General features: G+C 43.7%; 1 protein-coding gene across 2 annotated transcripts; it reads left to right on the top strand.

The window, feature by feature from the left end:
- Positions 1 to 700: 700 nt before the first annotated feature.
- PRELID3A (PRELI domain containing 3A) lies at positions 701 to 11,546 on the top strand. 2 transcript variants are annotated; one of them, XM_058805086.1, is made up of 6 exons: positions 701 to 839; positions 3,104 to 3,272; positions 3,575 to 3,664; positions 4,425 to 4,495; positions 4,590 to 4,692; positions 9,917 to 11,546. In XM_058805086.1, exons 1-6 carry the CDS (start codon positions 808 to 810, stop codon positions 10,028 to 10,030), a joined length of 579 nt encoding a protein of 192 aa, XP_058661069.1. In that variant the 5' UTR covers positions 701 to 807; the 3' UTR covers positions 10,031 to 11,546. The 2 variants fall into 2 exon arrangements, with proteins under 2 accessions (XP_058661069.1, XP_058661077.1); XM_058805094.1 differs by lacking the exon at positions 701 to 839 and adding an exon at positions 1,337 to 1,547.
- Positions 11,547 to 11,864: the final 318 nt, after the last annotated feature.

Below are 11,864 nucleotides of genomic sequence, written 5' to 3'. Positions count from 1 at the left end.
GTTGCCTCTTGTCCTAATGCTTGGCACCACCGAGCAGAGCCTGGATCCATCCTCTGGGCACCCCCCACTCTAAATACATATAAACATTGATGGGGTCCTCTCTCAGCCATCTCTTCTAAGGCTGAACAGCCCTAGGTCCCTCAGCCCTTCCTCCCTCATGAGAGAGATGCTCCAACTCCATCATATTTGCACCTCTCCACCAGAGCTGCTCCGGGAGCTCCACGTCTCCTTTGCACTGAGCAGTTGGTGCTGAGGGTTGGTTTGTGAGCACCTGAGGAACACCAGTCAATGGTAATACAGAATTGCTTTCCCAGGATGCGCCTTTCCAGCACGAACTGTATCAGGGGAGGCTTAGGCTGGATATCAGGAAAAGGTGCTTTAAATAGAGGCTGGGTGAGCACTGCAACAGTCCCCAGGAAAATGGTGACAGCACCAAGCCTGACAGAGTTCGAGAAGCGTTTGGATAACGCTGTGGGGCACACGGTGTGATTCCTGGGGCTGTCCAGTGCAGGGCTGCGAACCGGACTTGGACAATCCCCTGTGTCGCGTCCAGCCCGGGACAGCGACACCGGGCCCGGCCGGCGCGCGCTCCTGCGCATGCGCGCTGCGTCGCCTCTTCCGCGGGCGCGGGAGGGGCGGGGCGGTGACGCAGGCGCGTGACGCGCGCGCCGGCCCGGGCACGCCCCCCGCGCCCCTCCCGGCGGCCGCTGGCGCTCGCCGGGCCGGCGCGAGGCTGTCAGGCGGCCGGGTTCCGCCGCCGCGCGCTCTCCCTGGCGTCGGGCTCTGCGGGACGCACCGGGAGCGGCCATGAAGATCTGGAGCTCGGAGCACGTGTTCGGGTGAGGGGTCGGGCGGGGAGGGCTCGGAGCGACCCCGCCGCTTCACCGAGCCGTGCGGGGCGAGCCGGGTCCCGCCGGGGTGACGGCGGAAATGGCAATGCTGCGGCGCGGCCGCGGGAGGAGGAGGGAGGCCGGGAACGGGCTCCGGTGGTGCCGGTCCTGCGTCGTCTCGAGCGCGGGCGGACCCCGCTCCTGGGCTTCTCCTGTCTCGGGAGCGGCATTCCGACAGGATGGAGTGGTAGAGCTGGCCCCACAGCGTGGTGGCTTGGTGAAGGGCTGGATGCTTAGGAAAAATAACTTTCACACCGTAACTAAAAATAAATCCCAAACTGCCTATGATATATGTTCCAAGAGGTGTGGACAGAGTGACGGTGTCCCGTAGCCTCAGGTGTGCCGCTGTGTGCCCAACAGCCGGCTCTCAGTAAATGTTCTTTCCATCAGTGCTTTTCTGCATGGAACGCGGTCTGGCCTAACGAGGAAGCAGCAGGGAGAAGTATCGGGAGCTTGTAGCGAGCTGTCCCGGGAGCTGGCTCCCCAGGCCCGTGGCATTCCCGCTCTGGGAATGCCACCGCCGGTGATTCCTCTGCTACAGGTGTTCCCAAGTCTTGAGGCCCGAAGAGCACTAACGTATTTACAAAATATCCCAGATGTGTTGCTCTGAATTTCCTTAATTAGCTCAACGCAGCCGAATTCCTTGCACTGATGCAGGTACTCGGTGCTCCGCTTCAGCACTGGTCTGGTGTAAGCGAACTGTGGTTTCTAGCAGGAAATATCAGGCAGAGGCTGCTCCAGCATGACACAACTCCCGAGTCTGAGTATCTGTCACCTAGGGAATGCAAAAGCTATTTTTATTTGACATTTTCTCATCAAGTTCTGTATTAGAACATCCACGTCTTATGGCGTAATGTGTGTAGGTGTAGGTAGTTAATTTGAATGGTTAATAAAATGTTGTTGTGCCTTATCAGCTCTCTGACTCAGTCCCTTAGGGACATTTAACAGAATTTTGTCATTTTCAGTTTGTGTATCTTCTGTTGATGGAGGTGTAAAGTCACCAAAGATGGAACAAGGAGCAATCCTCCAGCTCTCCTTCTGCTGCAGGAATTGAGGGCTCTTATTTCTCCTGCTTGCACCAGTAAAGCTTTCTGACACTTTTCTTGTTAGAAAAATAACTTATTTTTCCAACTTTCTGTTTGTTCTTGTAGTGCTGTACTGTCAGTGCCTTTCTGTACCAGTCTATTTTAAGACTAAAATAAAATCCATTTAGGGCCCCAAGTGCAACGCCTAAGTACACGTTGGTACCCCTAAGCTTTCTTAAGTTAGATGCCAATTGTTGAATTTTTAAACATACCTTTAAAGGCTTTAAGGATATTATGTCAGGACCGTCAGTAATTCTGAATATAGAAATAATTAGGGACAGAATTTCTCTGTTGGATCAAGTCCATGGTTTCTGTAGCCTCCTCTGTTTCAGAAGGAAATATCTGAAGTACCTGAGAGCTGTGTGGACAGTCTGGCCTTGAGTAGCAGGACTGCTCCAATCTCAGGAATTGGAGGTTATCAAAATTTGTTTTGTAAAAACAGTTCTGAGACAAGCATCCATAAGTGGAATTCATGCTAACAAACTGCTGGAAGCAGTAGTGTAGGTGCAGACATTAGGCTGTGAGCTGGTGGGCTTTCTAAAAATCTGTTTCTTTATTTTGAACTTCCCAATCATCCTTTTTTTAATGGAATTTAATTTCACTTTCCTTTTTTTTTTCTTTTTCTTTGCTATAAGAAGGAGGAGAAGCTAGTGATTCCCTCTTTAGTTTATTTGGTATGCTTAGAATTACAGAAAAACTTGTGGTGGAGTGGAACTCCTGGAGATCATGTAGTCTAGCTCTCTTCTGCAAGCAGGGCAAGCTTAAGTGTTAGGTAAGGTTGCTTTCCTGGTGGAGTTCTGGAATGAGCTGAGATTCCCACATCTCTGGGGGCACCACTTGGAATGTCACTTGTAGCAGTGAGTGACTGTTGCCCCTTGCCCTCATTTTTCTTAGTCTTGCATTAATAATTCCTTGCTTCAGTCTGGAGAGAATAATTTTTTTTTTTCTTCGGTTTTTGTATCAATATTGCCTTTCCAAGCATAACTGTATTCCAAAGAGACTTCTGGGAGCTGTGAAGCTGCACAGCCTGTCCCATATTGCACAACCTATATCCTGATTTAGTATCATGGGATTACTTGCAATTCAATACAAAATACTTACAGATACTCTCCCCTCTTCCTTCCTCAGGCATCCCTGGGATACAGTGATCAAAGCTGCTATGAGGAAGTACCCCAACCCCATGAATCCCTGTGTGGTGGGAGTGGATGTCCTGGACAGGAGCCTGGATAACCAGGGGAGGCTGCACAGTCACCGCCTGCTCAGCACGGAGTGGGGACTGCCCAGCATTGTCAAAGCCGTACGTTTTTGCACCCTTCGTTCTTTAGTTAGGGTGGGATCCCTTTTATGTCACCCTGTGAGTTGGAGCTGACTTTGAAGTAAAAGCTGAAATTTGTGTGTGTCTGTCAATGCCTTCCAGGATGGTCTGTGCCATGCTCTGTGACTGATACAATCTAGACAATGAAGTCTTGCCACTGATCACAATCCTCTAATATCCATGGATTTGTGTTTATTTGGGGTCACTGAGAACTTGGCACTTTTGTGTTTTAAGGTTCAGTTTGTTTGTTGGATGTTGGTACTTAACATTTTTTTCCCCTTCAGATATTAGGAACAAGTAGAACTCTGACTTACATAGAGGAGCATTCTGTGGTAGATCCAGTGGAAAAGAAGATGGAGCTTTGCTCAACTAATGTGAGTGGTGGCTTAAGAAGTTTCTGATAATTAGTTCTTGAAGTTGGGTGTTTTGCTCTTAACATTTAGATTACAAGTGTAGCTGTGTCTTTCATTGGAAGCAACAATTTACTGGTCTCAATCAGTGTTTTAGATGACTCTTTTTCCCCTCCCTTTTTCTTCTTCTAATTTAGATACTTCATCATCCAACATTTGTGATTCTGCTTTTGATGTAAGATTATTTCTCAGAGTGCATGTAAAATAGTTTGACTTTTAGATGAATGAGTTCTGTCATTTCCAACAAAAGTTTTAATGTGAAATGCCTTTTTTCATAGAATGTGAATGAGGCATTGTGCTATGTTTTGGTATCCTGGTAACTCACAGATCTCAGATTTAACGTGGGCTTGTCTGTGGGGGAGCCTTGTCTCTGTACAAGAGGCCTTGTCCTTCCTGAGTATTAATTTTCTGTCTAATCCAGGTGGTGCTATGGGGGTCTGGAAGAGCCTCTCTTAACCCCTGTCCATAAATCAAACTCAACATGCAGGGAAAACTGTTGGTGCTCTGTCCTGTGAATGGGAACTTTTGATATAATTAGATCAAGGATAGGAGAAGATGTGTCACCCTTTATAGGTCTTTTTATTGACTGTGTTGTGGGTTTTATAGTCTGTGTACAGTATTCTGACGTTGGATTGAGTGCTCTGCTATTGAGTATTGAGTGCTGCTGATAACAGAAAAATGAAAGGTGAGAAGTGAGGATTTCAGCTCTGTTTTTGTTCTTAAGATTACACTCACAAACTTGGTGTCTGTTGACGAGAGACTGGTTTACACACCTCATCCAGAAAACCCAGAAAAGTAAGTAGGGAAATTTATGTGTGTCTTTGTATCTAGGAGACAATTTGTTAGTTTGGTTCAGCTTAGGTGTTAACCTTTCCTTATTGCCTTACAGGACTGTGCTAACCCAAGAAGCAATTATTACTGTTAAAGGCATTAGCTTGAGCAGTTATCTGGAAAGCTTGATGGCAAATACAATATCTTCTAATGCCAGAAAGGTACATCTTTATTCTGTTTTCTCCTCTCTTCCCCACCCAATCACTCTTTCTTTTGAAATAGTAATTGTCAATGGTGTGTGTTGAATGTTAAATTTAATATCTCCAGATTTTGTGTGCAGTGTTTCAGTAGGTTTTTTTATAGAACCTCAGCAACCTGTTTCTAGGAGCCAGCTAGTAGAAAATGTAACTTCACATTCAGCCTTTATAATGTGGATTTTTCAGTTAATACCAGCATATTTTCTGTGCTGCTTTTGTAAGTTGTTCCTGTTCATATCCATCATTGGACTGTCTCCTTGCCTTTGGCTAAAAGTAATTTAGTGTAAGCAGAAGCATATTCTTTGAGGAGGTGAGACTGTGCTGGCTCACCTGGGTAACGCTGCCCTGACTGCTCTGTCCTGTGCTTTTTCTATTTTGCCTGCAGCCCTGGAGCTGCTCTTCAGCACAGGCAGAGCTATGGGAGTGTTTATTCTTGAGCACTTTGTCCTACAGTTTCTTGGGGAAGAAATGGAATTGCTAGAGAAGCATAGGCTGTGCTGCCTAACAGCAGGATGGGTGCTATTGGAGTTTGAGATTTTGTTCTGCTTTGCTGGAGGGGTTCAGCACAGTGGGAATCTGGCCCAGGTAACTCCTGCTATGCCAGAAATCTTGTGCTTTGGCCACCCCTTCATCCTTGTGAGGGATGCTCCTTGACCAGTGTAAGCCAACTTGGTAGGACCAACTAGATGAGAGAGGAGAAAGCCTCCTTTGCCACCCTTCTGTGTGCTTCTCCTAAGGTGAGAGGAAAATTTGTTAAAATCACGGCATGGGGAAGGAGTGATGGATCATTTCTAGACACTGAAGAGTACCTTTACCTAGCTGGGTGCTCTCTGTTTTATGGAAGGTATTTCAGTTAAATTCCAGTTCTGTTCTGATCCGGTTTCCATTTAAAAGTCTGTGTGGAGTGTATATTCTTGAAAGAGGAACAAACCCTGGCTCACAACCAAATTTCAGGCTGGCCCAGAGGTAGCAAAGCATTGTCTAGTTGGCTCATGTGCCAGATCAAGTTAGGCACACTTAAAAATGCTGGCAAAATTCCTCTGGAGGCATTGGCTACATTTACATATCTCTTTTGAAATCAGAGAAACTGTAAATATTTCTTGGTACCTGCTGAGGTGTTGCCTGTGAGAGAGCTTAATTTCTTTTGAAGATTGTTCCGTTCTGCCATTTTCAGGGAAGGCACTGGCTTACAAGCTTCTTGCAAATCAGAAAGATCTTCTTGTCCTGTGTATTTCACAAATACAAAGTCTCTACAGAGTTTGAACTTGGCAGGAATTTGTAATTGCTGTTACCAGCCCTCTCCTTGCTAACCAGTACCTACTGTGCTACTACTGGCTCTTCTTGCATGCTGTGCTTTGCCTCTGAACACCCCTCTTAAACTTCATGACAGTTACTGAAAAATGTTTTGTTGTTCTGAAGAAATAGGAATTTCTTTGCTCTGAGGTAGCAGTGGCAGGTGATGCATTATTATTTTTAATGACGATGAAAAAATCATTTGCTGTTTGTTGTAAATCTTTTTGTGTTACTCTAGGGGTGGGATGCTATTGAGTGGATAATTCAAAATTCTGAGAGCGCTCTAAGCTAGCAGTTCTCCACACCTGCAGTTTGTATTAACTAGTGGTAATGCCAGCATTCTCCTTCTTGGTACAGCATTTCAGCTTTCTAGCCAATATCTGCATGGACTGTTGTCACGTGGATTCCATAAATGACCCTGCATGTCTGTTTCACACACCTTGCATACAGGAATGGCAGAGCTGCTCCTTGCCCTGCAGTTGTGGAGGGTGAGCACAGGCCCAGGCTGGATCCATGAACCAGTGCTTGTGCCACTGGGCAGCCAAGGTGCTGCAGCCATGTGGCACACAGCCTTGCTTATGGCTTGAGGACTGCAGACAGCTAGGGCTGTGAGGAGTCCCTCCACTGAGTGTTTAATCTGGTCTGAGTTTCTGTGATTTCAATATATAAAGCTGGTACCTAGAGAAATTAATAAATTGGCTAGTGAGTGGAATTGGCTTTATAAAAATAAAACAGAACTGTGTTCTTAGGATATAAAATTGATTTATTGAAACAGGTTGCCTAGCAGGGGTAATGTTTTGTTTAGCGGATTTGTATTTGCTTTTCTTCTGCCTGAGGAGTAGTGTTGCCCTTCTGAGGAAATCTGTGCAAAGCTTGAAGCTGTCAGGATGCCAGACTGTTCCTGTTTTTCATTTGTCTTGTAGTTATGTTCATTTCGGTAGTGACTTGTCCCAGCAGTTATAGAGCTATGAACAAATCTGAGTTCAGGGTTGAGAGAACGGAGTGTATTTGCCTCTATGAGACCTCTGTGCAGATTATTTTTCTTCCACTAGTCAGTGTAGCCTGTCCCTGTCATTCCTGTATTGGCTTCTGCTTCAACCAATAAAATTTCCTAAAAAGAAAAATATTCATTTTGCTGCTTCTCCTAGTTAAGAAAGTTGGGCTTTTTACACTGCTTACTTTGAGATTCATATATGCCATGAGTGCTTGCTTTTACGTTCTCATTCCACTAAGCTTTTATGGCTGTTTTTTCTGAAAAACATCAAGTACAAAGGCTCAGCACTTACCAGTCATTAAGCTCTACCAACAAATCTTCATCTGCAGCGCTTGTCCTGCCAGCCACGTCATGCTGCTGACACCTGCAATAATGAATAACACACCGTGCATGCCTGGGGATGAGTGTGCCTGCTTAATGACTGACTGCAGAACTTGTTGTACAGTATGACACTTTATAGACGGTCCTCTGTCAGATTTTTTCTCATAACTGGGTAGTTTTGTGGCACTTGGAGGCTTTGGATCTAGTTGAGATTTCTAACTTAATTTCCTGTGCAGAATGTTCCTGAAGTCTTCCTTGCCAAAATCATGAGTTTATTCTTAGCTGCCAAATATGGCATATAGTGTAGGCAAGTCTAAGGAGATATACACAGACCTATGTACTCCCAAAAATTGGAGGAAATATCTTGGTGCTCTAGTTGAATGTCATGGATTTTTAAAATTAATTTATCTCATCCACAAAGATATCAAGTAAGACACAATGATGTGATAGTTTCAAGTCAGGGCCTGAAAAGAATCTCAGTGTTTTTCTACTGATTGTTTTCTATGGCCAGGGTGTTTTACCTTCTGACAAGTCTTCTTTGAGCAATATAACAAATGTAACATCCAAGCTGTTGCTGTCTCAGTTCTGTGTGCCTGTGTCACCTCAGAGAGGATATTTAAACCTGACTTTTAAAGGTCCAAATGCCTGCTTTCTGAAAGATGATTCCCCCTCCCTGCCCCCCACTTCTCCCTCACTGAGCACTCATCTCAGTTAATTCACAGCTGGTTACAACTTGTTGCTGTGGAGTAGCTTGCCCAGGTCTGGGTGCTTTTATTTGTGCTTTGCTGGCATTCCCAGGTCTTGCACAGCCTGTGGAGAGGTTGGAAATTACTCCCTTCTGAAGAACAGTCACTTTGGTGCTCAAATGGAAGGAGCTCAGAAGTTGAATCATCCCTTCTAAGGTCTTCTATCAGCAACCTGTACTTAAAGTGGACAATTTCAATCGAGCTTTCTTGAACATTATTAGTATCTTTTAAAGACATCTCTGGAACTAGTTAACTTAGACATCCTAGTTCTTGAGGTAATTTGGGGTTGAGCCTAATCTCCCTTTCTGAGCCTTGACCAAGAGCTGAACAATTTATTGTGATAACTGGATGACTTTTCTCAGTTTAAGGACTGCCTGCCAGTGCAGAAGTAGGAATTAGTGTTTATTCTGTGAGTCCTTGGAATATGGAAAACCCAAAGAGAAACAGAGTCAGCCCTTCACTGACCTTTGTGAGTCATCTCAAGAGAGTCTTGAGATAACTGTGCTCCTATTCACAGTAAAACTTTATTTCTTTTAATAGGTTACACTTTGCACTCTGGATCTGGACTTTTCATATTATTCTAGGCTGATGTTTCTAGCCTGGCAAAAAATTCTTGAGGAGTGTGTGGGCTTTCTTCTGACATTCTTTTTTTCTTAGGTTTTCAAAGCTGTTTATGCAGATTCTTGTTCATACTTACTAGTCTATAAAGGACAGCAGCAGGTTCTGGACACTGTGGTGTTTCTGTACACCTTTAATGAACACAACAAAATTAGCACATCACAATTTGGCACACAACTCTGTGCAGAGGAGGCTGTGCTTGTCCTTTCTGTCGATGTCTGCAGAAGGCTTGAGCACTGACAGTGGCTTTCCTGAACATTTATGACTTTTTGGGCTCAAACCTTTATCTCCAGAATTCTGAACTTGGCCAGAGCCATGTGGCTCCCACTTACTGCTCTCCACTCCTTGTATTTCTTATTCTTAGTGGAGTAATAGAGGTGAATCTCTCTAAGTGAAAAAAGACCAAGTCTTCTCCTGGTCTGATCCCATCTGCTTGCTTTGACAAAAGCTGCTATTCTGAGCTTGCAGAGTTCTAAAATCTTGACTTTTGTTTAGTTAAAATATTTCTCTTTCTTGGCTTCATTGTGCTGCTGGCTGCACCTTGTGGTCATTGGGGTGCAGCTGCTACAGAGTCTTCTTCAGGTTAAAGGTTTTTGCCAGGCTTATTGCCCTGGGTTCTCCAGCTGTTACTGAATCACTGGCTGTCAGTTCTGAGCTTGAGACATTCCCATGCATTGATATAAAATGTGCAGCTCTCAATTAGTCTGATTTAGCTGCTGAAAAGTTGCTGTGTACAAATGTAGAATTCAGTGTGAGTCCGCTTCTGAACTCTAGATAGGTATCAGATCACTTAGCTGCTACTTCAAAGAGCACTGGAAGACTTTCATTGTCCTGGATCTTCTCAGAAGCTTTCTCTGTAACTTGGCTAATAAAGCTGAGATTTTGCCATAGTATTATTTGGGTGGTGGGAGCAGCAAAGAGCAAAACCAGCAATTCTCTTAGGTAAGGAAACTTGACTGCTGAATTAGGCCTTGTGCTACTGGCAGCTCACACCAGCACTGCGTTTGCTTCTGGCTTAGGGGTGAAGCAAATGCCTCTGTAGTGAAGTTTCCATAAGAAGATGCTAAGAAATTATCAATATAATCTGGTATCAGACTATGCAGAGCATGGCACTGATTTTGAAACAAGTTTCATGTCTGACAGAGGAAGAACTATAGAAGCATGAGCAGTGGTGGTGTGTCTGTTGTGATCCTAAATCCTGGTGTTTTTCTGGCAGGGCCGGGATGCCCTGGAGTGGGTGATCAGCAAACTAAACACAGAACTGGAAGAGCTGAAGTCCACGCGCGAGGGGATCAAACCAGCCATGGCAGCAGCGTCCACGGAAAAATAAAGCCAAATCTTTGGGTTCACCAAATAAAACCAAGTAACTGACAGAAAAGTCTTATTCTGCAGACTGCTCTGTAGAGCTCCCTCCCAAGGCTGATCTGAAGAGGATTTGTCCATTTGTAAGAATACTGGATCAGCGGAAAAGTAACCTCATCCATCATCTCCACGCAGCTCTTGTTGCCTACTGAAGTTTAAACTGACCTCCTGCAGATGCTCTTTTCATTTAAACAGTTTATGTTTAACACTGGAAATAAAATGTTTAGCACATTCAAAGCAGCCTAAATGTACCTTTTCAAATAAAGGTAGAGGGCATGTTATATTTACACCACCTCAAACTGAAAAGCTTGAAAAAAATGCATGTGTGGGATTAAGGGTTTTCTGTGTGAACTTTTGTTCTGTAAAGGGCTGATAGGTCCTAGAGCACTGAATTTTGTCTGGTTTGTAATCTGATAATGTCTTATGGCCAGTTAAAGGGAACTACATGAGTCAGAACATGATACTGTAGAATCTGATATTTATCTAGAGGATCATCTTGAAAGGCTACATCTTGTGTGGAACTAACTCTTCTTAGGTGCTGCCTGAACATGACACACAGATACTTTACCTCTTAGATGTTTGTATCCAAACAAAGATAAAGTTTCTATTGATGTTAATAGCCTAAAATAGTTTTTCTGGTGGGAAGAATGGTATAATTTATTTTCTTATTTATTAATTTTTCCTCTTTCCTCCCCTCCCTGTGGGGGACAGGGATTACTTGAAGGTGCTGGAAAATACTTACTTATCTCTAAGAAGAGTATTTGTAGGCTGCTGGAATGAAGAGACCGTGCTGTTCCACTGTTCCTTGCTCTTCACATCACTTCTTAACTGAGGGAGAAATTGATGCAATAACCAGAAGAGTTGAAATGAGAAATGAGCAGCAAATTTTAAATCTAAATGATAAGGTTTCGTAAAGAGAAACTTAATTTCCTGAGTGGAGAAAACAAGAGTACAAGAACCACAAATGGACTCTCATTTCTAAATGCTTTCTGTTAACTACTGACTACCAGTGTAACTGAACCTTTTCAACTCTTTTCCTTGTGGGTACAAAATGGTTTTAAAATCGTTTGAAATGCTTCTCATTATCTGGAAAAATACTCCAATAACTGCAGAAACTTTCCTATTAAATATGCATAAATATATATTGGTGATGACTCTAGCCTTGTCTGATGTTTACAGAATTGTCATGTTTGGTCCAGATGTGTTTCTCTGACAGAACCCTCTGTTAGGGCATTTTAACTTATTTCTTGGTATGCACACAAAGTGAAACAAGTGTTGCAAGGATGTTTACTTGTTCAAGTGGCAAGCATGTGCTCAGGAAGCTGTTAAAGAGCATGAGTAACTTCTGAAAAAATTGAAGAGTAAAATGTTGGTCACTGTTTTGATCTGATAATTTTAAAGTGTTTGTAGCCTAAGGGAGTTTTCAGCATTCATATTCTGGTTGGTTTGAAAGTAAACTTTAATGTGGGTGTAACGAAATTATATGATCCTAATGAATAAACCTACTTTAAAAAATATGTCTATTAGTTGAAAGCAATTAAATTAATAGCAGATATTTACATTGGTTTTTTTTATGTGGACTAAAGCCCTTCCTATTTTGGAACAGAAACTTAGAGCTTGAAGCAGCCCATGTCTGGAAAATAAGGTGGATGGCTTTGGTGCAGGTCAGTTGTTGTCCCCTTTCCAGGAGTGATGTCACTTCCTGGGTGAGGAACGCAGAATATGTTCTAACTCCTGGTGTTGTTCTGCTAGGCTGGGGGGGTGCAGCTATGGCAGAGCTCTGCACAAAAAGAGGGAAAAGT

This window comes from Ammospiza caudacuta, chromosome 1, assembly GCF_027887145.1.
Source record: "Ammospiza caudacuta isolate bAmmCau1 chromosome 1, bAmmCau1.pri, whole genome shotgun sequence".
Taxonomy (NCBI): domain Eukaryota; kingdom Metazoa; phylum Chordata; class Aves; order Passeriformes; family Passerellidae; genus Ammospiza; species Ammospiza caudacuta.
This window is presented reverse-complemented; position numbering and strand designations above follow the sequence as displayed.